General features: G+C 37.3%; 2 protein-coding genes across 6 annotated transcripts in view; one reads left to right on the top strand and one right to left on the bottom strand.

The window, feature by feature from the left end:
- The window catches only part of KIF15 (kinesin family member 15), a 35,806-nt gene extending 17,347 nt beyond the window's left edge, over nt 1–18,459 (bottom strand). For 2 of the 4 annotated variants that reach the window (XR_015804039.1, XM_014878441.2), the window contains exons 1-17: nt 18,076–18,214; nt 16,264–16,303; nt 14,877–15,060; nt 13,688–13,764; nt 12,541–12,578; nt 12,304–12,401; nt 11,740–11,919; nt 10,831–11,040; nt 10,607–10,732; nt 9,140–9,262; nt 8,308–8,431; nt 6,613–6,701; nt 5,599–5,808; nt 4,379–4,556; nt 3,827–3,968; nt 1,376–1,517; nt 853–1,041 (exon numbers count right to left, since the gene is read on the bottom strand). Coding sequence is in view for 3 of the 4 variants with exons in the window: in XM_014878441.2 (XP_014733927.2) it covers nt 853–1,041; nt 1,376–1,517; nt 3,827–3,968; nt 4,379–4,556; nt 5,599–5,808; nt 6,613–6,701; nt 8,308–8,431; nt 9,140–9,262; nt 10,607–10,732; nt 10,831–11,040; nt 11,740–11,919; nt 12,304–12,401; nt 12,541–12,578; nt 13,688–13,764; nt 14,877–15,060; nt 16,264–16,303; nt 18,076–18,094 (2,169 nt within the window). In the remaining variant the exon portion in view is untranslated. Of the gene's footprint in view, nt 1–852; nt 1,042–1,375; nt 1,518–3,826; nt 3,969–4,378; nt 4,557–5,598; nt 5,809–6,612; nt 6,702–8,307; nt 8,432–9,139; nt 9,263–10,606; nt 10,733–10,830; nt 11,041–11,739; nt 11,920–12,303; nt 12,402–12,540; nt 12,579–13,687; nt 13,765–14,876; nt 15,061–16,263; nt 16,304–18,075 lie in introns of all 4 variants that reach the window. The other 2 variants (XM_088165749.1, XM_088165743.1) reach the window with 2 other exon arrangements.
- KIAA1143 (KIAA1143 ortholog) overlaps nt 18,114–25,711 on the top strand; it is a 97,400-nt gene continuing 89,802 nt past the window's right edge. Inside the window, exons 1-2 of one of the 2 annotated variants that reach the window (XM_014878431.2) lie at nt 18,114–18,394; nt 19,863–20,010. In XM_014878431.2, the coding sequence (XP_014733917.2) occupies nt 18,134–18,394; nt 19,863–20,010 (409 nt within the window). In that variant the 5' untranslated portion in view covers nt 18,114–18,133. The remainder of the gene's footprint in view (nt 18,395–19,862; nt 20,011–25,711) is intronic. The other variant, XM_088165759.1, reaches the window with a different exon arrangement.

Genomic DNA, 25,711 nt, shown 5'->3' with positions numbered 1-25,711 from the left:
ACCCATCTTGTACTTTTTTCCACATGCCATATGGCAGACTGTGCGTATTAAATATAAAAAGTCAACAAGTTTCTATTTTTATGACCTGAACCAACAGAAAACAAGAGCACTCAAAAATATACTGGTATTTTAAGTATCTGCTTTCTTCTATTTCTAACTTAACTGCCAAAACACAAGAAAATCCATCAGTGAATACAAGGACTGAATCCAATAAACACTTAGTTTTCAGACATGTTTATCTTGGAAAAATAAGGCTTTAAAAAGAAATTATTCAAAACATACACTAGTTAAACTCCATATAGGATCTCTGCAGTATGGTAAGCATCAAAGAGGGGTTTTGGCTCTTGTGCCAGTGTTTTACATGCACTGAAGTTAGTTCCAGGTTCTAGAGAGTAGTTCACATAAATTTGTACTGCTCTTCTATGTGACAAGACCTTTCCTGCCCACTAGAAAACATACAAGACAATGTATCATGGTGGACAAGCATTACTTGGCCGGTTTCTTCAAATAATGCAGCATTATATGTTATGCTTGTGTATTTTTCCAAATGTAGCTGTCAATTTATAGAGAGGACTCCTCAGAGACAAGTTATCAGGTCTAAATAGAAAAAACTACGAACGTTCTGCAATAAACTACTTATGATATTCCGCCCTCAATTCACTTCCAGTAGTTTTGTTGTAAATCCTCTTTCAAGTACGATGCATAGAAAACTGTTTAATGCTAAGTATTAATGAGGGGCTTCAGTTTTCCATGCAAATTAAAATGCACTTGGTGCGGGGGAAGCACTTCATGGCAAAGCCTGTTTTATTATCAAGTTGCACGTACACTTCACTTTTTATTTAGAATATTCACCTGTGCCACTTTGAGCTCCTCAGCAATAGCTTCACATGCTTGCTCACTCATTTCTGGAGGAACTGGCTCTTTTAGAATGTCATCCATCATCTCTTCAGAAAGCTGAAAATCTTCAGAATTATAGTCTGGACTTATTCGTGGCACAAGGCGAGACCTTAGCTGGTAAGCTTTAGTTGGAGTGGTTATGCTCTGTTACAAAGATTACAAAGGAGTCTTTATTTTTAACTGTAAAATGAAATTCAAACTTTGGTATTGTATTTCTTAATTCTATAAGAAGAATAATGAAATAAAATGCTTAAAGTGGCTAGTTCTGAACTATTATTACTTCTTCAGATTTGTGATTTGGTAACAGTAGCAGTCATTGACTTAATACTCCAGAACAAAAACTAGCCTAATTGCTTTATCACATATGGGGAACGTTCCAGAAAACTAGTTAGGCGAAGAGATCACACAAATGACAGTCTGTACTCTTGTACAATTCAGGAGTAAGTATGTTTGGCCTTAAATAAACTTATTCTCATACCTTAAGACTTTCTCTATGTAGCTTATGTAGCTGAGCGACTTCTTGGCGCTTGTGTGCTTTGGTTGCCTCCAGAATGTTTTCAAGATGCTGGTTTGCTTTCTGAAGGGATTGAAGCTCTGATTCCAGTTCTATCTCTTTTTTCCTGTTTAGGAAGTATTTTGCTACTGTTAAAACAACTCCATGAGTGCACCTTCCTATCAGTAAGGATATGCTGCAGCAGTATTGCCAATGAGTAAACTGCAGCTGAACTTTTACCCAAACACTGAAATGCATTATTTTGAGATGAAAGCCACCACTGCTGTATTAAAAAGTTAAAATAACGTATAAAAGAACCTAAAAAGCTAAGCAGCTTATTTGTGTCTGCATAATGAAGCCAGCAGATGGATAACTAAACATAGCAGAAAAAAAAAAATCCATTACAAGGTAAGAAATAAGCTGAGAACTCTGTAGCCCCTTTTATGTGAAAGTGATATCACTCATACCAATATGGTTTTAAGCTTAAAAAATGTTATCCAGTTATATGAGAAGTCTGAACTGGAGCTTGCTAGGATTAAAGAAAATCCTTTTTTTTTGAAAGTGCTGCTCTGTTAAGATTATTTTGCCCTCTAAGAGTACTTTAACTGAAATCCAACAGTTGAGCAGAAATTTAGGAATAATTTTCACTAGGTATTTTGCAGAGCTACACGCTGTTACTGTGATAGTTGCCATTACTGTCATAATGGTAAGGTCAAAATCTATAGACAAATGGAAACTATTTCATCTCTTGGCAGTTTAATGCAATAATTTTCCCTCACGCTCTTGGCATCTCCAGCAAAACTTAGGGAACAGAGTAGAACATTAGTTGTGACTGCAATTGGACAGCAGAAAAATTAGCTTTTTTTTTTCTTTTTGTGAAATTGCTATTTTACTCTACTTTTATTCCATTGCAACATATAGTTACACCTGTAAGTTAAGCTCCAGTTACTCTGAAGCTGGAAACAAGGTCAAATTTAGTGAAATTTAGTGACCCCAGAGGCCGAAAAACACATTTCTGTTTGACTGCACTCCACTACGAAAATATTGGTAATTGATAATAAAATGCATACATACTACCAAGAAAGCAAGACATTCACAAAACATGGAATACATAAAATAGAAATATATTTAATGGAGAGAAAAATATAGCAATAAATAGATAAAAATCGACTATTGCAATTAATAATATGGAACAAGTGATGGATTTCTGAATTGGTAACCTCAGTAGATCATAATACTATTATTTATAAAGTTCATAGGATTTGCTACACAGAAATCCAACAATAAAAATACAGATTTGTACAAATGCCTAAATAAGCAAAAAGGATATTAAAAGCTACTTTAAAGAAATAGAAGTGGGGAGGCAAAATTGTATTTGATGCTTTTAGAATTACACTCTCATTTCAATGAAATCAACAGAAAGCAACATTGTTAGGCATAATTAAAATAAATTTTAAAGAATCAAGTTCCTTTTGCCTGCCAGGTTTGTATTACATTTGCTGGAAATGCTATTTTTCTTCTATCTGCAGTTACTAGATCTGCATTTTTCAGATATGGGGTTAATCAAGTGAAGTCATGTATTATTCACATGCATATGAATACTGAAGGTATTAGTGAGGCCATTCCCATTATCTCGTGATGCCCTCCAGCAGAACAATGACAGTAAATTCTTTACTACATTAATAAGGGCAAAGTAGACCCTTACCTCATGTTTAGATGCCAAAGCAAATGGATATAAATGTACTACAGACACCATGTCTTTGCTCTGATTTGAATTAAACCCTTGTTCCCATAACAAGTCTCAAGATAACAGTTCTATTGCCTTCTTAAAAATCTTTGAAATTGAGATAAAAAATTAACCAACAGGTCAGCCATTTTTCTGGGGTGCTTGGATTCTATCTACATTTACGGTGACTCAAACTTGCAGACTTTGAGTGATTATATTAAAAACTACTTTTGCACAAAACCAAACCTCCAAATACCCCTCTGATTCTCCCCTACCCCATCAAATCTTACTTCATGTCACTGTGCCCACCTGTAATATTTCAGTTACTGAAAAACAGTTGCTCTACTTAGAAACTCTCCCAGTGCTGTTAAGCAGGTGGCTACCAGAATTAAAAGGTATGTCCATCTCCTGCATAGTGTGAAGCATTTTTCTGCATCTTACTATAAAGAGTGACTCTCAAAAAGACAAAGAAACCTGCAGCAGTGCAGACATACCTTCAGATTTAATGATGGTTGTTCCTTGTCTGGGAATAACCAAGTTCAACATGAACACACCCTGTGTGTGCATGCCATTATTCTTAACCTGGCCCTTTCTTACATGCAAAAAACAAGCCTAGTCGGTATAATCAGGATCTGAGTCTTTCAAAAGTTGATATGAATAATGACTTAAAACCATTTAATTACAGATATTTCAATACTGTTTTGTCTCACTTGGTTAGCTCTTTAAATTCTTCATATTCTTGCTTTGAAGTTGCCAGTTCGGCTTGGGTCTGTAGCAGACGAGCTTTCAGCCTTTCAACAGATGCCAGCGAGTTGCCTTCCACTGATGTGGTGGTGGAATATAAGCGGCGACCTAAAGAACAAACACAGACCCTCCAAAATCACACAGCAGCTCAAATACCTAGTTTTATCAAAATGAAAGCCTTTGTGAGCTTTTGAACAGCACAGCCGCAATTGAGATTGACAAAAACAAGTATTGCCAACAGTCCACATGAAAACCAGTAATAATTAATAATACTGCAGTCTTCATGACAACTAAGGACCACAAAATGATATTATAGATGAGTTTCACAAGATGTAAATCAAAATTCCGTACTGCTTGAAGGCCAACATGAATATAATTAAGTAAAATTGTTTTATCAGTCTTCAGGTACCACTTTGAGGAAGGCAAAAATACATCAAGACAGACATTTTCAACAATATGCTACACACAGCAGAAACACAATAAGCATATTTAGCTGGAAAACATGAGCATATTTTTACCTCCAGTACTTTTCTCTGTGGCTGAAGCTTCCAAAAAAGCTTTTTCTAGCTCTGCAATGGTTTGAGCATCAATTTCTTGGGCCTTTTTAACTGACTGTAAAGAACGAAGTTTTTTATTCTCCTCTCTGAGATGATGGTTCTCCATGGCGTACTTTGCAATTCGTGGGTGTCGTTCCATCTGTGACAATCAATATTTTATTCAACAGTTTTTATTTTCCACACAATGCTATACCTATCTAGCTTTAATAAGGAATAAACCGTAATAGAAAAGGAAGAGAGGTGCTCCCCACAGTGGTTAAAACTACTCAATTTTCCTTTGGTTAATTTTCCTACTGCCTTGGAACGTACTCTCAAGACAGCAAGTTTACATCTTATGTGTTTACTCTTTTACTGGTAATGAAGTCAGAGGATGCTTTCCTTGCTGCTCACCGTCTTCTGTTTTAGCTTTGAACTTTGGCTTTCTTAATGCTATCCTGCAAGCCATAGTAATGTTTCTATAGGCAATAAAGGACTATCCTAAACTTCATTTCTTCTCCTTCTCCCTTTCCTTTGAAGCTCAATTATGAGCTACAGATTTATGCTACTCTCTCATGACAATTCTTTTCCCTACTTGTGCTTGGAGGAAATTGTATTTCAAGAGTTTGCCTTCTCTCTTGGGTTTCTTTCTTCTTCAAAACTGCCTCACAAATTATACCACACTTACCAGACACCTGAATAACCCAAAGCTGTTCTTCAAATAGCTCCAGGACCACATCACCCTTGGTATGTCCATCTGGCATGTGTATTATCCTTTAAAAACGTGCTGCATTATTGGCATCCTGCTGTCTTTCCCTTTCAATTGATGTCATAGAGCTTGAAGTCTGCCATATGAATCAGGATCTGTGATGTGGAGACTTCCTTGAGCTGCTGAAAAGAAACTTTGGTTCTCTGCCTACCTCCAGATCAGGTGGCCTGTGGCAAGCTCCCACCATGACATCACCCTTACTAAACTTTCCTCTTATGCAAACTCAAGTTCTAAAATGTAAACTCAGCCATTATCTCTTCCATAGGAAAACCCCATGGGTTTGACATGCTTCTGTAAGGGAACCCACCACCCATCCTCTGCTTTTCTACCTGACTTTCCTAAAAAGCCCGTGTTCACCCACCACAGGACTACAACACGTGAGCTATCTCGCAAAAAAAAAAAATTTGTTCTAGAAAAGAAAAACCAAAGACTTTACCTGTTCTCTGAGTATATTCACTTCCTCCCTCAAATCACTGAGGAGATCCTCTTGCTCTTTCGGCAATAAAATTCCACCAGCTTCTTTATGTAATCTCTCCAAGCGAACAATATGGTCTTCCCGGAATTTAACTATCATTTTATTGGACTGAACAAATTTTTCCTTCTTGGCACACAGTTCTTCTAGCTGTGCAACTTTTTCTAATAAATTCTTAGAAAGTACGTATACAGATTAGGGAATTTTTAAGGTGCACATCTTCCATACAGATGCACAGGCAGAAAAATAATGGAAAATCTCAGCTACAGTAATTTTATGAACACACAATCATTTGCATCAGATTTGTAGAGAGCAACAGCTCAAACCAAGAACCCAAATTATACAACATGCTGCAAAAATTGTACTTAGAAACTCCATTATGATCTAGTAGAGTAAGTATTCTGCTAGGCACCTCATGTGCACATCATTAGAGTGCCTGTTTCAGCGAATTTTCTTAAGAAAAAATAAAAATCTATTTTGACTTTTCAATACTACATCATGACCAAAGAACAATAAACCGGGACGTTTGCTTCAAAAACACACTGTTGATGAAAACACTCAAAATTAAGTAAAATAGAATCTTGTTCTGTCCAAATTTTCTTAAATATGAAAACCCCAGCAAACCCCCCACCCCATAAAATTAAATATACTATCAAAGATATTCTATGGCTTGTCAGAATTTGAAAGACAGAATAGAAACACAGAATTATTTTGGTTGGAAAACACTTTTAGGATCATCAAATCCAACCACTAATCCACCATTGCAAAATCCACCACTAAACCATTGCTGTTAAGCACTATAGATGTTATCTTAAATGTCCTTTGACTGTTTCCGTGTTACCAAACCTTGATATCTTTAAACAGAGTATTTTTATTCAAAACCAAGGAAAATCATTAAGAGAGTCAGCTTCAATATGCTCACTAGTCTCTCATCAGAAAGTATACTGAATGCACTCAGAAAGATCAGTGCTTTCTTACCTTCTTTTCACCTTCTGATTTCTCCCAGAACAACATTGCCTCAAGAAAGTTGTTCATGTAATTTATGTTGTTCCCTTTGTCAACAGCATCTGTAGGGGAAGTTAAAGAAACAAATGTCACATTTATTAAAATACCACTTAGCCAAGTTTTGCTACATATATAACATGATAACTGTATAAAGCAAATTCAAATAAATTCTTTAAACAGTGTAATTCTTCCACAAAGATCATGTGGCATACCCAGAGCACACTGTTTAGACAGTATTCCTAGTCACCTGCAAGTGCTGATAAAGAACAGAACAAATTTACATAATTGCATAATTAACAAAAGTTGTTCAAGTATTAACAGCCTTGCAATGAACTTCTATTGAAATAAAAGAATCAGTCTGTTCAGCTAAGCATATCTATAAAATGCAAAATCCCTCTGAAATTAATTTGATAACACTAAGCCACTGTTAGCATTATTAGTATAGTTGGTACATATTAAAAGTGGACTGACTGGTTTATGAGAAGGAAATTTAGGAAAATAAGCCTGAATTATGTGGACAATTATTACCTTAATCTGGAAGAAAAGTGTCCACACAAGGGATTAAGAGGGTTTAATAATCCACTTAGAAATTAATTCAAAATAGCGTTTCTGAATATTCTAATACAGACAAGTCTACTTATTTATGGAATACTAATCACCATAGTATCTAGGTGCATGATAGCTACATTATCGTGATTTAATATATTTTAAAATGACGTCATGTTTCTGAAGTACTTAGAAAGCAGATTTTGTATTTCTGTGATTATTACGAATATAACTTAACTACACAGAAACAACACAGCTCTGGTATATAAAGTTCTTCTAAATCTCTTACTCAGTGCTTAAGCATCATCACTTGTTTTCCCTCAGAACTCTATCATGGGTATAAACATTGAGCCCTCTGTCAATATTCATATATTTATGACCCATGATTCAGTGTCCTACCTAATCTCTGACTTGTTTTTACTAGTTAAATGTGTATGCTAACAGAGAAGTTACTTTTCCCTTGGGAAAACTCAACCCCAGATGTTTTATATTATACAAGGCTTTCTAATTTCTGTTGTAAGACTTACAAGACAAAGTGTACGACCTTGTAATCAAACATTATCATTCCAGTGAGAAACATACTTACTGGGAAGCTCTGCTGAGATTTGTATTGCAGATGAAACGGCCAGGTGAGAAGCTTAGGGAAGATTACCTAAAAACTCTATTTCCATCTTACATTGAAATAAAATGTCTGTTGAAAGTAAGCATACCTCCTAGGTTCTTGTGGAAGGGGCAAAAAAGGGAAGAGGGGGAAAAGAAACCCAGTCCTGAGCTTAAAAAGAATGCAACACTGTGCCTTCCCTCTGACTTAAATGTACGAGGAATCACATGCAAACTTTTGGTTACGTAAAGGATTATATATCTCTTAAGAAGCTGAAGAATATCCAGGTATCATATAATAAAACCATAGTCCACTACCCAAACTTAGGAGGAAGAAAATAAAACCACATTAACAATTTCTGCAAGGTAGCAGATATAAGTACAGAAAATAGGATCCATGAGGAATATGTGACCCCTGTAGGTCAGTCCCTACAAAAACATTAATTGTTCAGAAACTTAATGAATGCCTCCTACCTACTGGGCTACAGAAGTAGCAAATTCTCCTTCACTTCCAACTCTTACCTTGTGATACAGAAATACTGCACACAGATGGCACTGAAGTAAGTCGAGCAAGTTGGTCTTTCAACTTCTTGACCTCAGCTTGCAGCTGGCTCACATCTCCTTGTGTATCTTCATTTACTACAGCCTTTTGTAAGTAGGAAAAAAACCAGGAAAAGTTATAAATAAACATCTTACATGACAAGAGAAAACTCAAAGAATGCAAACCAGTAAAATTAGTGAGAATTCTTTCCATCTTAGGAAAGGAAGAATTTATGGGAAAAGCAAAGTTCCATTCACTGAGTAACCAGCAAGCTGCACTTCAGATGCAATCAGAGGTTAAAAAATGTAATGTTTTCTGCAGAACTTTGCCTGGATCGTTTTCACCAACAAAGCAGTATACATCAGAGACAGTTTCAGCTAAACGCCAATATGCTTTTAAAAACCCATTAATGAGAAATTACATTTTGGGCACTAGGACCAGTATAGAACAAGTTAACAGAAACAACATTGAATCAGAAATTTTTTTGACAATTTACATTTTTAGTATCGATTTACTTTTTACTTTTCTAATCAAGTGCTCTTCAGAACAAGCAATGAATACATGCTATTAACAGCCATTACTTAGTCTCTAGCTGTTGTCCTTTACTAATAAACAAGAGCAAACAAGCCCTTTTCAAAAAAAATTTGTCTTAAAAAAAACCACACAAAGCAAATTAATGTTTTGAAGTAAGCTAAATTAGTTTAAATAAGTGCTAGCACAGGGTACTTCAGTGAAGCTACCTTGCTTGCAGAATGTGTAAGGTAAATGACAAGTGTCTGTTGCTACAATGAAGACATTAAGTAACTCTCTTACCTTGTTTTTAATCAACTTTGCTCTCTGAGCAAAATTAAGAGTGGACAGTGTTTCACCAAAACACTTGGATCCTGGGTGAACGTTGGCAATTATACACGTTTTTGCATTACCACCAAGAGAATCCTATTTAAATACATGGAAGTAAGTTTTATTTGCATGTTTTGATGACAATAGGAAGTCATTACCTAAAAGATACTGGGTATCATTTTGAAAAAATTGCAAAAAGAATTTTGTTTAACAAATATCCACATAAAAGGTAAGTTTCTCAAATTTTATTTTCAAATGTGGGTATGAAGGATATGACTGTAAATATACTATATGGGGCTTCAAAACCCTGACTAGATTGAGATACTTTCTTCATCTGAACAGCAGGTAGAGGAAAAAACTCTAAACAACTGCAAAAATAATTTTAGTAATTAGTAGATTAGTGGTCAACACTACTTTCAACATCATCTGTTCATTGTTCCAACCTAACTTTTACTTGCAGCTATTAAACAAACAAAATCACAAATCAACAGATCCTTGACCAAGGATAAAAAAGGATCATCTCCCTTTTACATGCATATCTTCAGGTATTTCTGTGCTGTTAAACAAATAGCTGTCAAATCTCAGGAGAAGGCAGCATTTATAGCTAAAGACTAAAAATCTAGCACATACAGTGTAGTCCACAAGCCTCAGTGGCATTCTCTCTCTAGTAGTAAAAGTCATGTTTGTGGACTTCTTTGCAGTACAGACACCTCAAAAAGTAACCACTTAAAGAAACAGCTCAGAGTTGTAATTCTCTTCCAATTTGTATGTATTTTGGGTTGCACTGGAAGAACATAATTCCTAAGTTTCATCAATCTACATAGAACTGGGACGGAACATTGAGACATTTTTGCTGTGATCACAATACTGTGTTGCAATACAAATACTGTATGTGTACAAACACTATACTATAACTCAAAAATATACTACAAACATTCATGTACTCTTCACAGAATTTTGGTGAGTGATGACATCCAACAAATTTTGACTACTTCTGTCTTTGTTCTGTGTTCATTTTGAAAAGAGCCTATAAGCTTTCAGGCAGGAGACTAAATTTAACTAACTGTTAACACCAGAACAACCCTAAGCACACATAAGCTAATTCTGGAAATCACATCAAATGTTTCAACACATCCCTAAATATTACACTTTGGTACAAATTATTTCCCAAATTATAAGCATGAAAATATGATTTTTTTTTTCATTAAAACTTCCAAATATGTATGTAGTAGGAGCTTATGAGAATAAATAAATTTGTTGTCAGTTAACAGCAATAGATTGATTAGAAATCTGTTTAGGTTAAAAAGATAATTTTCAATCTTTTTTCCACTTGCCCAATATTGAAACAACTTTAATGCACTGAAGTTCAGCTTTTTATAGCTAAAAAATATTTTTTTCTACATCCCAGGTAGCAGATAAAATCCAGAAGATATATATTACCCGTAGCAGAAAAGTGAGCTTGGAATCCCGGTAACAAATGTGTCTTTGTTTGCCATTGCCCACATCAACAAGTGCTGTGATTACTTGACCCAGGCAGCTTAGTGATCGATTGATGTTACCTGCTTCCTAAAAAAGAGAAGGGAACAAGAGTGAACGGATTTGGTAGATAGAATAGGGCACTGCATCTGAAAGGAGAAGGATGCCACAGATACAACAGAACTAACCTTTAACCTCAGTCCTTCTGTATGAGTGTCTTTCTGTCTCTCAGATCCTGCCAAGTCTACCAGGTTGAGTAGGGAAGACCGAATGTTAACAACCTCGTTGTTTTTCTCCATGGATTCAACTGTGATAGTGAAAACAGCATGTGATCTGGAGGATTCTCTGTTCATGGAGGTCGATGCTACACGACGGTTTCTCCAGCCCTTGGTTAATACCTAAGCATGAAAAAGACATCAAAGTTTCAGCTGTGTCAGACTGTACTTTACATACAGGTGACATAAGCAGCCATAGGCACAATCCCATGCAACAGCTTTTAGAAATCTCAAGGACAAGGACTTTTTTCATTGTTTTCCAATAGAAGTATTTTAAAAGCAAAAAAGATATAGATACAATCAAGCTTAGTAGCAGAACTTGTTATAATATTAACTTATTTTCTCCAAAAGTGCCACTGCCGTTGGGAAGCATAACATACCCCATACTCGTATACGTTAGCAGTACACAAAATAATAATTTTAAAAAATAAAAATTAAAGTCACACAAGTACTGTGCATATGTGTATCATTCATGGAGAAATAAAATGGACAGCTCTGGAACACATGGAGCCTGCTTAGCCAGAAACGTAGTTTTCTCCGGCTATTTCAGAGATATGTAGGGCAAGCATTAGGGAAAGTTTACTGTAATTGCAATTCAGGTATTCCAAACTCAAAAACCTTTTTGATTTCTTTCAGGTATGGCATAGCCAGGAAGCGTTGCCTTAAACCAGCTTTTTAAAGAATGTTTTGAAGTAGGGAGATAGGGGGAAAAAACATCACAGACAAAAAAATGAGGGAAAAAAAGTGCTTTAATTCAAGAGAAACATTTACCACTTAAGATTTGAGATGAACAGTCCAGCATTAAAAAGTGCTAAAAAATACCTGGTATGCCTCAGCAGCAGATGACACCACCTGTTCAACAGCACCATCAACAAAGACTCCCTTCCTGATGCGCTCTCTGAGAAAGAGTCCAGCCGAAGCAGAATCTAGTAAGTCAAATATCTGTTCATTGTAGATTTCAATAAATGAACATTTGCAGAGAAAACTCTTTCCACTGCCAGCCTGAAAAACACAGTAATTTACACTATAAACAGATTGGTTTTATTAAGTCTGTCATTGTATGGCAGCAAGTCTCTTTTCACACATATCTAAAGCTATTAGATTGCATATATATTCTGCATACTATACATTTCTGATGTGCAGGTGACAACCAACATCCAGACACCTAGATGCATTTTTAGACTCAATAATAAGCACACTTGTGTCTGAAGAAACTGTACTATCATTTGGTAGAGTACTAGATGTAAGCATTTCTCATAAATGCATTTGAGGCAAGATGGCAATAATCTTGGTAACTTAAGGGCTGCACACCTAGTTTACCAACCTTAGCTAATCTTTATTGTGAGACATTACTTTACTGCAATAGTAATTATAAAATAAAAGTACCTTTTCCTTTTCCCGCTCGATTAGAAAAAATAAGTATTCAAAGCTCCGTGGAATTACACCTCTCAGACTGTGAGTGAAATTATCAGAATCAGATGGTCCTAAAGAGATTTTTCAATCAAACAAATAATTAATTAGTGCTACTCAATAGTAATGGTTGACATGAGGAATACATCTCAAGACAAAACAATTGAAAAAAAAAAAAGAAACCACTGAAAGATTAATCTCTCCTGCACTTACCCATCATAGTAAAGGTTTTTCCTGACCCAGTCTGACCACTAACAAAAAGAAAAAGAATGTGAGATTAAGCTTTATTCTTAATTTTTTATCAATCTGCTTCTTTTAAGAAGTCAAAGCTTAAAACAAGCAAACAAAAAATTTTCTAAACTGAAGATAAGGATATAGAAGCAAGCTGAGAAATCAGCTAAAAAGGTATAAAAATAGAACAGCAAATTTTACCAAGAAATCCCATTAGATAAACCCTGTTTTGTCTCCCTTATCAACCACCATTTTCGTCCTCATTTCTTTTGGAAAGGAAAGCTAACAAGCTCAAATATATACATTAAACTGATTTTGGGGTCAATTTTTAGTGTTTCATGTCACGCGGTAGTGCACATAAGGATATATTTGACTTAAAAAGTACATTTTTCTTTAAAAGTTTTTTTTCCTAATGTAGTTATTAATCATGCTAGAGAAACTTCAGGGCAATTTAATTTCATTTTTCCACATTTGTATATTGTAACAAAGTGGACTTCATAGTTTTGCAAAAGCTGCGCTACACTAAAAAAAACCCAGTAAGGTTTTGATTAGATTAGCCCTTTAAGTCAGCATTTTCTGACCAAACTGCTTCCTCAGTTTTCAAAATGAAAAAATTATTGAGTTCATATAATGATATTCATACTACTAGTCATGGATATATTTCTATCTTAAGAATATTCTAAAAATTAAAATTATCATTCATGAGTTTTCCCACAAGCAGCCAAGAGTCACTGAAGAGTGAGCTGATCAAATATCAAGTTAAAACAATTTTCATTCTATTTTACCATGGACATACTGAGAACCACTAACTTTCTCTTTAACAGTACAATGAAATTCCTACTTTTTAAGTAAATAATAGTAAGATTGAAATAAGTTTACATCCGCATTATTAGCCTTAAATGTTAAAAGCATAACACCTACATACAGATTCCTCCAAAAGAGGAGCAAAGAATACCATTCAATATTGCAAGAACATTCCTTATGCTGTGCTGCAGTAAGGAAGCACTTTTAAAGTTTACTGTAACATTAGGCAGGCTCTGGCTTTTAAACCTCCAACTGCTTATTAGCACCATCTCCTTAAATGTCACCATTGCTATGAAATGACTGTAATTGCTACGGAATCACTTACTATGCAAAGATGGTTCCATTGTAGCCATTCATACAAGATTCAACAATATTTTTAGCTGCACCTGAGAACACAGACTCCTGGGGACAAGGGAAAGAGAAGGCACTTGGCACCACGTGCTTTAAGTATCTTTTATATCAGTGTTTCCTATGCCATAACTTTATAGTATATAATAGATGCATTCCTTAAAGTTAGACATGTACCATGACCCCTGGAATTCTCACAGCAAAACAATACATCCTAAGTCTTTGTGACATAAATCACTCTCTCAGAAAAGATTTTATTCCTTGATAAAGTCAAAGAGAAATAATAAAATTCAGCACCATAGTAACAGCTTCCAAATACATAATAATAGTAATCATCCAGTGGTTTTGATTATGTTATGCAGTTTTACCATCAGTAGGCCAGGTACCTGTGACACTTATGAAATCTAGCTTTCAACATTTGCCACTGCACAATGGCACATTCAACCGACCTTAGTCTCATCTATCTTTACATTTTTCTCTTAGATCTGCAAGAGCCTAGCTACAAGTAATAGCCTACAGCAGGTGAGGTTTTGTTTTGTTTGTTTTTTTTAACAGAAATTAAATGGATTTGGGAGTCTTAGCAGAATTAAAATCATGTTCAGAATGTCAAACACCATATTATAGAAATTAAAGGGAAGGATTTTCTTTACAGTATTACTTGCTCCAGGTGAGCAATACATTTAAAAGGCAAAAGTATAAAAAGGAAATATAGTAAATAGAATATCAACTCCAAAGTTCCTTAAATACAAATGTGCAGGGCCAGGAGCTGAACTTCATGATCCTTATGAGTCCCTTCCAACCCAGCATCTTGTGTGATTCTGTGAAATCACATCTTAATATCAGCTACTGACTGTTATTTTTATACATTTGTCTCAATAGGCAGATTTATTTTCTCTCTATGGTGTTACCATAATGTTTACAAACAAAATCTTCAATTTTAATTCAAACTCCAATTAAAGAAATTAAGAGCTGAAAAAAAAAAATCACATCAAAACTGTTAGAGAGCAGAATTTAGTGCAGCATTCTGTACTATAATGACGTATTCCCCAATCTGACCACTGCAAAAAATTAGACCTAATGCACTACATCTTTAGAAAGGCTTAGCATAGTAGTTGCCAAAACTTGGGTGAAAACAGGAGTAGCTATGAGATCCTGGAAATGATTACCTGTGTTGTTTCCATATTTGCAACATAATCAAAAGTGAAGATCTTTGGCTCAGGCTTTGAATGCAGGCGGATGGTATTTGATGAAAGGACTGATAAACACAGGCCATGATCTCCACTGGTAAATGCAGGTCTGTCTGAAGGGGGACGCACCCTTACAAAAACTTTGATAGCATCACCTTCAACACTAAATAAATGTTTATGCATTAGATTACTTCCAAATAGATCTGTTGTCTGATAAAATTAAATCACATCAGATTAAGCATATGAAGTCTTACAAAGGTCTGTCCAAAAATCATTCCACTATTTGTAGATGAAACCAATAAAGGTAAAAATATGGGAGATTTAAAAGCGAAGAACATGCAGTTACATGGAATTTATTGCTGTGGCACCTAACTTTAGCTCTAAAAGACCACATTGCATACTGAACATGAGATGCTCTTCCTATTCCTGGAAGTTTTAATGGATCAATGGATCAGATAATGCTACAGTACAGCAAAAAGTTATCATTCTTCTTTGGTGCTCACAAGAAGGGGAAAAAGAATCAATTCTTGATCAATGAATCAAATAAAGCATAGCAAGTTCCTGCATCTAAAACATCCCTAATCAATTTCATCACATTTCTCACATTTAATAAGCAACTGTGTGTGACTTACATTTAAGGCTCTGAAGAGTGGGCCATAAATACCAATACACACATAAAATATTAAAGCAATAAATTATTACATGAAGCGGTAGCAAACTTGGATTTACTTTACTTCATCCTTTTAAAAAAATTTAGCATAAGACTGTTACAACTGCTATTTTTACTTTTGGTATACAAGAGAGAAGAGAACAGTTTTAAAAGTTGGGAAGGGTCTTAATGAATGAAATGTGCACTTGAGTAGTGGCAGAAGAAAGGGTGAGAACATAAGCAGCAGCTGAGAAAGGGAAGATGTTGTACTAGGTTTAAGACACATCAAATTAATTTGCCAAATGTGCTTTCATTGTATAACATTATTCTGAGTTGTGGGACAGTTTACACTTGGAGGAGGCTTTACTGGTTTTTGTTTTAGTTTAACGTTTCCTCACAGGACTGAAGTTCCCAGTGGGATATTTCTTCATATAAACTCTAGAGTCCAGCTGCAGAATTAGTGGACAAATGAAAATTTATTGCATGGCAGCAATAAAGAGGAACCAAGAGGAACCCAACACATCAGCACAACAGTTTTATTGTGAATACATTTTTTTTAAGTCTGCAAGGATGTTAGGAGAGAAAGGCAGTGATCTTAGGCGTGTAAAGATTGAAAGAAAAAATGTTAAATTATCTCACAAAGGTATGCTAGGTTTTGTTTGCACTTTCTGTGCCATGTAATTAATAATATATGGGAACTGGACAATATTATTTTACCTAGGGGAGTTCAACAAAGATATTGAAGAGTCAGGTAAATCTGTAAAAGAAAAGAGAGACATACAAAAGTTAAAATCAAAATACTGCTCAGAATTCCCCACTTATATAGAAAATACTGTAAGCAATACAGAGGGAAATAAATGGAGAGCTATATAAAGTACATTAAACCACTTGTACATGAAATAGAGGTGCAACAAGGAAGTTTTAAGTAAGTAAGAATATGTTTTAAGTGCCTTAAAGGGCAAAATAGAATGCAGTGTAAAAACAAGCTTCAGTGAGAGCTCAAAAACATAGTTCTAGACATAATAAAAACATAGTAAGAATATTGCTTACATTCTTCAGATGGGAGAGGCTATACACGCAGATTATGTGTAAACTTTTGTACTAGAGAAATGTAATTTTAATAGGTTTAGAAGAAATGCTTCAGGTTTGCGTTTTGAGCTCATTGAGTAATTTGCATTTGTAAAAATCCGTGCATTGAGGAGAGACTCTGTCTCTCCTCACTGCCATCATCAGCTGTGATGATGAGCTACTTCTGCTTTCTGCTTCTGCTGCAGCCAGAGAGCTACTTCTGCTTTAATTCGGGACTCTATGCTGAAAGCTTTTAGCACGGACTTTAACATTTGGGACTCTTTGTCCCTGAGGCACTGTCTCTGTGCCTCTACAAATAAACAAGTTGACAGCAACCAACAACTGCTCCTGCCTTTTTGAAGGCCTAGACCCATAAAAATCTTGACAGTTGGTCAGTCATAGGTTGGATTCCATGATTTCAGAGGTCTTTTCCAACCTCACTGATTCTGTGAGTGAGCCTCTTTTTGCACAGCTTCAGATTTCAAGGAGATAGCCTGTATTACCCTATAGTAGATAAAGTGACTTATTTTTTACTTAAGGGTGAATCTGACATGAAAGTACATAACATTGTCAAAAAATTAAATCAGTAACAAAATTGCATTTAGGAAATAAGCAAAATAACAATTAAATAATGCCTCAAAATATTCCAACAATAAAATATTTATAAAATCTTTAAAAGCACATGTTTTTTTTTTTTGTTGGAGGGTCGCCTTTAAAAGCAGACTCAACAACAGTGTGCAAAGCTGCTAACCCTCTCTTTTGATATTCGTACTACCTAAATATCCTCCTGTTGCATGAGCTTTTTGCGTGCTGTTTTAACTTACTCAACATCTGAGAAATATTTTAGCTTCTAATGAAGTAATTTATTCTTCAATTGCACAAGTTGTCAAAGAAAGGAGTGCATTTAAAAACTGAAATCAGACTGATAGGTACTTGCACAGCCCTGAAGTTGTGTTAGGGGAGGTTTGGGCTGGATATCAGAAAAAGGTTCCTCACCCAGAGGGTGGCGGAGCAGGCTCCCCAGGGAAGTGGTCACGGCACCAGCCTGACAGAGTTCAAGAAGCTTGAGAAGGACAGTGCTCTCGGGCACATGCTGTGACTCTTGGGGACAGTGCTGTGCGGGGCCGAGACTTGGACTCGGTAATCTTTGCGGGTCCCTTCGGCCTCAGCTTATTCTGTGATTCTGGGAAAGGGCCAACATCCAGGTGGGGAACACAACACCACCGGAGCAGCGCTCTGCCCGCAGGCACCGCAAGGTGGAACCCCCGAGGCATCAGCCCCTCCGGGAGCACCGAGCCTGGCCCCACTGGTTCTCCCAAGCGGGTGATGCCCCACCAGGGCACGAGACAGGGCAGCTCCCTCGGGCAAAGTCGTCCTCCAGTTCCCGAGCCGCCCCGATCTCCTTCTGCTCTCCGAACCGAGGGCACATCCCCAAGCCCCTTCCCGGCCGTTCCCGCTCACCTTTCACGGCGGCAGCCATAGTCAGTCGAACCCCAGCAATTCCGCCCGCTGCTCCAAAATGGCGGCACCTTTTAATTTAGCGCTCAGCGGAGCGGGCCCGCCGTTTTCCTCCGCGCCCTCCTTCCCGCTATTGGCCGGGAGCAGGGGAGCGCTCCGGAAGGGAGGGGCGGGCTGGTCGGCCGCGTCCCGCCAGGAAGCGCGCTCGGTGGCCATGAGCAAGAGGAAACAGGTCTCCTACGTGCGGCCGGCCGAGCCCGCCTTCCTCAGCCGCTTCAAGTGTCAGGTCGGGTATCGGGAAGGCCCCACGGTGGACACCAAGGTAACGCCCTGGCCCGCGGGTGGGAAGGGGTAGCTCCTGCTCCCTGGCGCTTCACGAGCCTTGATGCCCGCCCATCCCCGCTCCCTGCCTTCTCGCATAGCGGGCTGTGGGGAAGCAGCGTTCCACGGTTGTATAATTCAAGGGGGAGCCGTAATTACTCGCTTACAACTGACTGAAATCGTCTGTGTAACTTGGTTTTGCTTTTGTGTTGGCGGATTAGAGCCACTGCACCCCTGCTTTGCGTGGCTGCCTTGCAGAGCGGCCGCTACAGCCCCCTCAGTGCCGAGGGGGCTGTGGGGGTCCGGGGACAGCAGTGATGTCCCAACTTGAACCGGACTTCTAAAAGCCCAGGGCGGTGGAGGAAGGGGGCAGTGTGGAAAAAGCATTCTAAAAGTACGGTGGAAGAATTAGTTGGAAAGGAGTTAACATGGGTTCGAAGTAAAAGAGGGGAAATTTAGGTTTGATATGTGGAAGAAAATCATTGACTCTGAGGGTGGTGAGACAGGTTGCCTCGGTTCATTGTGGATGCCCCATCCCTGGAACTGTTCAAGGCCAGGTTGGATGGGACTCTGAGCAGCTTGGCCTAGTGGGAGGTGTCCACGGCAAGGGAGTTGGAACTGGATGATCTTTAAGGTCCTTCCCAACATGAATTGCCTTGTGATGTCTGGAAAGGCAGGGCAGAGGCAATAGGGTCTGAGCCACCTTGTTAGAAGGCAGCCTTTCCTGTGGCATGTTTTTTTTCTGCTACCAGTGTGATTTTGCGTGTGTTTCCCTCTAAGTAGGGTTTTACAGGATACCTTAAGAAATGAGCCTATTGTTATATATATATATATATTCAGTAGATTATAGTAATACTGTCTATACTTTTCCTTACAAAATAAAGTTTTCAGTTCCTCTAATACTGCCAAACTTCAGGTTGCTGCTCTAAGGTTTCCATGACAGAACATTTAATAAAAAAAAATGACGCCATTTGATTTTCCTGTGCCAGTGCACAAGTTTGAGAGAGCAGAAGCAGGAGTATGATTTTCTTTGTCAGTGCTGCTTACAGTGACTTGCTTAGACAGGTTTAATAATTTACTAATTCATGGGCCCACATTTCCCTTTGTGCTGTTTTGAGTACAGCATAGAAAGTTCAAAACTGGACCCATACATGTAAAGCTTTTATTAGTGTTGCATAGCAGACAGTGCCTGCACAGTCAAGATGGTGAAGAAAAGGAATTAATTTCTTGCTTTCCAAGTTCCTGCTGTTCTGGTCTCTAATTGAAGGAACCCATACTCCTATGCTGGTGGGAATGCCATGTGTCAGTGATAGAATTGGAGTGTCCTTTGGACAACGTGTCTTGGGAGGGCCTGGCACTGGCAGCTGTGCCAAGTCTCCTCAATAACCCTTCTGCAAAAGTGAAACCAAAGAGAATTGGCCCACAGCTGGAGTGATGGTCAGAATAGCTTTTATTTCTGTCTTGTCCAGAGAGAGCAGCTTCCACCTGTGGATGATGACAGTGACAAGGAAGATGAGCAGCCTCAAGTGGTGACACTGAAGAAAGGGGACTTGACTGCGGAAGAAGCAATGAAAATTAAACAGCAAATCAAAGAGGCCTTAAAGTCAAAAGAATCAGGTGCATTTCAAATGATTGATTTCTTGCTTTGTGTAGTCAGAGAGATAACCCACAAAAGCAGACCTCATACTTGCTCAGCTTTCTACTGTTTAATACTACCTTTGATTAGTTCTGAATTTTTCACCTAAATAATTTGCACTTATGGTTCCTAATATCAAGTCAATAAGTACCTGTTCAGGCTCGCTAGGTCTTTAAAATGGTGTAGTTCTGTGCTTCTTGTCTGTGACCATCCTCCCTCTAAATACTCCCTCAAGTTAGTTTTTTTTTGCTGTATTATTCCAGTGCACAGACTTTTGACATCACTTGTGATAATTTTTGAACTCATTGACTAATTCAGCCAAATTTGACTGTGGAGTGGATATTTAAAAGGTAATTGTATGAGTTCATTAAAAAGAGTGTCAGGGCAGAGGGATTCGCATCTGTGCTTTGGTGGAAAGAATTGCAGATGTGAGGCTTGGGAACATGTTCACTTAGCTGACTGGTCCATTTGATTACTTGCTTAAAATCAACCCCAGTATGTGTTGTGACTTGCAAATATATTAAGTAAGATAGTAGTGCCAAAAGCCAGCAAGGTCCATAAAGAAAATGTTTCTCTGCCACAAAGAATTGCAGAGAATGGAAAGATGGAAGCAGTGTGGGAGGGGCTGCTGCAGTTTGACAATAATGATGAGAAACTACAGCTGATGGATACAGTTATGTTAAGAATTTCTCTCACTATTCATAATTCAGTTATGATTGACATAAGTGCTTTGAGCATCCAGAAACTTCAGTCATCACACAGGGTGTGATGAAATGTAGCTTTATCTTTTGCTGACAGAAGACTTGACGGATATGAATGAGGCAACTGTTGTCTCTAGTGGAAATGTCTTGACAAGAATATAGGAAGTGGAATCTCACAAGTATAAAATAGAAAGGTGAATCATAGAAACTGGTCATCTTCTGTGGCTAGCCATTATGGCTATTTACAAAAGCTGCCAACTGAATTCAGAGCACACTGTGAGGCCTAACATGTGGCTGTCGATATGACATCCTTATCTTCTCTCTTTGTCTGCCATTTGGATTTGAAAATTCAAGTTCATGCTGTCTCTGTGTAGACATGTGTTAAAATTCAAATGGTATAAATGGAGAAGTCAGTAACAGAAGTGGGGGAAAATATGCTGAGACTCCTATATTTTTTGAAAAGCAGATTGATGAGAAATCTTAATTTTTGGTAGCATAGGTTAGCTTGAAACTAAATAAACTACATCCTGTTTTCTGTAGGTAGATATGTATTTGTTAGGTCTAAGCAGGTATATGACTTAAACTCCTCTGAGAATATATGCTCAGCTTTGGGCTTACTTCCTGGTGTCTTGTTATTGAAGATTAATGCATATAGATGCTTGGTGTCTCAGTTTCTAAAGCCATCACAAAATTTCTTTTCACCCTCCTAGTATTGGGAGAAGTTTCAACTTATTGGAAAGAAATGTCATGGTAGATTCCGAGTATTGGCTTCCTTTTCATATAAGCAGCTTGAACTTTGAGTGATCACAGTAGGAGGAAAAATGATTTTGTAAGGCTAGGCAAAAAGAAGAAGTTGTCCATGAGAATCTATTGAGGTAGAGTCCATGCTGTGAAAAAAGTCCAAAAGAGCTACCAAGCTGAATACACAGTGTGAAATGGAAGTGTATTTGAATAGAGCGACTGAACTTATTTGGTGGAAAAAGACATTCCTAAGACATAATTGTAAGTAGTAAGGATGGCAGTGCTGAGTCCCTGTAGGACTTTGTCACCTTTGCTTATCCCTTCAGTAATAACTTGCATTTGGAGGAAAAAAATCAACAGAAGTAGGTAGCAGGAATGTTGGGGGCTGCCGCCCTCTGTTCTGCATTATTGTGTTACTGTTCATTCATCTGCCTTTGCAGTTAATGAGGTCTTCGTGTCCTTTTCCTTTTTATGGCTTATGGGAATAAACAGGGTAAGTGCTGCTGTTCCTCTGCTATGGAGAGAACCCAGTGTGAAATGTTCAATGAAGGGAGGAGTGTTTGACTGTGCTACAACTTGCTGAAGGCTTTTTTGCATTTTGGGCAATTTTTGCACTTCCAGTCTGACCTCTGGATTTAAATGTTGATTTCAAGTCTGAGGCAGCTGTTTACTTTAGACAGCTGTTTACTTCCAGTTTAATAAAGAGAGTTTTGAGGAACATGTGAATTTATTTTGTTTTTTTTTGCTGTCAATTCAGAAAATGGGAAGTATAAAGAAAGTTTGGTGAAAGCATGACTTGGTTGGTTTTCATGTTGCTTTAATCCCAGATTGAAAGTCAAATTAACTTATTGGCTACTAGACCTTACTCTACACTCCCAAATCAGATCATTAGTGAAATTACATGAAGCTAAAAAGGTAATAGGAAAGTAAATTTCCCAACTGATAATCTTCCTTTCCAGCATGCATCAATGGTGAGGTACTTTGATAGAGCCTAAGAAACGTGCTACTATCTGTTGTGAGTTTTCAAAACATGGAAAGTACTCAGTTTTGAGGTTCTCCCCACTCCTTTTTTGTGCTTGTGATGATTGTCTTCATTTGAAGGACCTTGTCTTCAGGTTTAGGATTGTGATTTTTATTGCTCTAGAATTTTCTGTATCTCATTTACATACTTGCTCCTTTGTTTTCTTCTATAACTATTTTGACATGGCTACAGTTTTTGTTTTATTTATTTTTAGTTTTAGATACCAGATGTTCCCATGAGTTGCATTTTCTTTTATACATGAGTAAGACTTTTGCATTAATTTGGTAAAACCAGCTGATTCATGTCCTAGCTGCACTTAGTTGCCTCCTAAGGCAGAACAAATCTTAGCTTTCCTGTTGGCTTTTGCAAGCAGAGTCCCAGGGATCCTTTTTTATTTAAGACCAAACCTTTCTTATATGAGGACATGCCCTTCTATATTGAAATCTTTTTGTCCATGTAGCAGAGACTCAGGCTTTTTAAAAATAAGTAGTTTGTTTATCAGCAGTGATTTTGCTTAATGTTTTGTGCATCATTTTAGAAATTGTCACTGTTGGTTCAGACACAAAAATGGTCTTATGAAAAATTAAATTTGCACAAAAGAAAATATGTGAATTACTGCAAGATAATTTATCCCAGCATTCATTACAGTCTATGAAATCGATTTTTTTTTTCCCTACTGCTTTTCTACTTATGTGGCCTCTGGGACATTCTGAGATATGCATATGATCAAATTTGGCAGAAGGTGTCCTTTCTTGTTCAAAACCTTATAATATTTTTCTTATTTCATTCTATGTGCTGAGTTCTGGGGAAGGACAGGAGAGGGAAGAGACAAGGAGAATACAGTCCTTCCTGTCTTGGCTATTGGAGCCTTTTCTGAATAAGCACAGACTGTTCTGATTTAAGATGATGTTATATCAGATACATCTCACAGAGATAATGCTGCTCTTCATCATATGTGAAATGGCAGGAACCTAAATCAAAGCTAACTTTGCAGTATTTAAGTAATGAAAACTTTCCCAAGTGTTCTCATAAATAGTTGAGACTGACTATGGAGCAAGAGTGGCCTTCTTATCTTCAAACCACCAGTGTGCTGAATTCCTGGAGTAAATGCTTCCAAAGGCATGCATAGAGAATAGATGGCCAGAAGGCACTGGAGGGAGCATCTGAAATGGCTGACCTGAACTTCTAACCTTAGAAACCATTAAGAAAAATTTCCAGTTGTTGTAATTTTTTCCCTAACCTTCTATATTTGAATAGATGTATATAGGCTTCACTTTTCCTGTTGTTCCTGACAGTTTAGTGGAATTTGTGTTTCCTATTGTTGCCTCATTGACCCATCTGGACAGAAACTGCTGAAAAGTGGTGCTGCTAACTACACAAATGACTGCTAAAAAAAACCCCTCTAAACTGAAGAGAAGTATTTCTTTTTCAGACCCTCATTTTTTCTTTTATTGTAATATATAACTTGAAATTAAAAGACATTTCTGACTTTGTGGTTTCTTAAATTGATGTCACTTGTGAAGTGGAGTTTTCAGCTCAACATCTGACTGTGCTCGTGTTGGTCAACCAGTGTAAAAGTTTGTTAGCTAGGTAAACAGCAGCAATGACTAAGAACATGGGAATTTGAATTGCTAGTGTAGTTTTTGACTAATGTGTTAGAAGTGAATTTTAATTATTTCTCCTGTTCTGCTTTTTATGTATTTTACTTGGTGATTTTCAGTGTGCTTACCAGAAATCCCACTTTCCATAATGTGTAATACTGACAGAGTCTTTTATTAGGACTCTGCTTTAAAAATCACCAACACTGAGATTGTTTCTTTAGTTTTTGGGGTTTTTTTGCATTGTTTAATACAAGTCAGTTTTTTGTGGGTCTTTGATGCAAACAAAAAAGAGAGCTGACATAACACATAAGAACCTGATAAAATTGCAAAGGAAAAAATAGAATTCTTTTTACCAGCTGGAAAAGACAATCTTAACAAATCAACACAAAATTCGTGAACTGCTACATCAAATTCTTTCAAAAAACATAGTCTGTCCTCACTCTCTCCACATGTGGGTAAGGTAAGGCTAGACCTACTGTGTTTCCTCATTTGCTTCATTCTTTGTCAAGAACTGCCAACACACACTGCTCTCTGAAGCTGGCCCGGGCTTCCTGCTGAAAGGAATGCCCTTGAGCATATAATGAAATTTTGACAGTGTTTAACCAGGCCAAGAGCTCAAATAATTTCCTTTGATGCAGAATGACCTGCAAATAGTATTGTAGCCCTAGAGGTCAGAGCTGAGCTAGTTGCCATTTTGGTGGAGTTTCTGAGCTTTGCCCTTAGTTTACTGCATGTTTCAATTCATATTGCAATGATACTTATCAATTTTTCCATCTGGTTGGCCAAACAAAATTATTCTGTGCAGTTCCCAATGGGAGTAGCAGGACAGTTGCGAGTAAAATTAAAATTTTTGTTCTCTGTTTTTCCATAGGTTACAAATACATCACTGTTTATCTGTTTTCTTTTATGGGTATGCTTTGAACTACACTTTTAAGGAATTAGGTTTTGAAATTTACCACTCTAAGCAAATGCAGTAATGTGTTTGTTTAAGAATGTCCAATGGGGGTTTGATTTTTTTTTTTCCTCATGCTTACCCAGTAGCTCGTTGTGTTATTTCCACAGCAGTATGGGTACTGTATACAGTATGTAGACAGTTGTGCCCACACATAAGGGAGGGTTTCCTTATATATAGATTTTTTTCATAATTTGGCTTAGATTGTGCCTCAGATTTTGTTTAAATTAGAAGATGGGTGTTTCCAAATAAACACTGTAGTTATGCGACAATTAATAAGGGGAATCATTTGCTACTAAACTTCTTAGCCCAAAAATGGAGGCCAGCTTCTGAGAAAAAGGATGTGCAGTGATTCTGATTCATTAGGTGTGATATGCTTTCAGGAGTTCTATTTCCCTCCCAAAGTTTACTGTAGGCACTTCCTAAACTTCTGTATCATATGTACAGCATCTAAACACCTAAGCTGTCTGTGCAGAGTTCACAATGGATCCATTGAGAACTGTGCTTTTCATATCTACAGTTTATTATTGCTGCTAATTCCTTGTAACTGTAATGCTCTTCTAATGTGCCAAGACTGAAATATTTTTCCCCAAACCCGGTTAGTTATTTTCTGATAGTAGTATTTTCTCATAAACTAGTGTAGAATCATAGAATTAAGGAATTGTT

Source organism: Sturnus vulgaris, chromosome 1 (genome assembly GCF_052056855.1).
Source record: "Sturnus vulgaris isolate bStuVul1 chromosome 1, bStuVul1.hap1, whole genome shotgun sequence".
Taxonomy (NCBI): domain Eukaryota; kingdom Metazoa; phylum Chordata; class Aves; order Passeriformes; family Sturnidae; genus Sturnus; species Sturnus vulgaris.
Note: the sequence above shows the minus strand (reverse complement) of the source record. Positions and strands in the feature narration are given on the sequence as shown.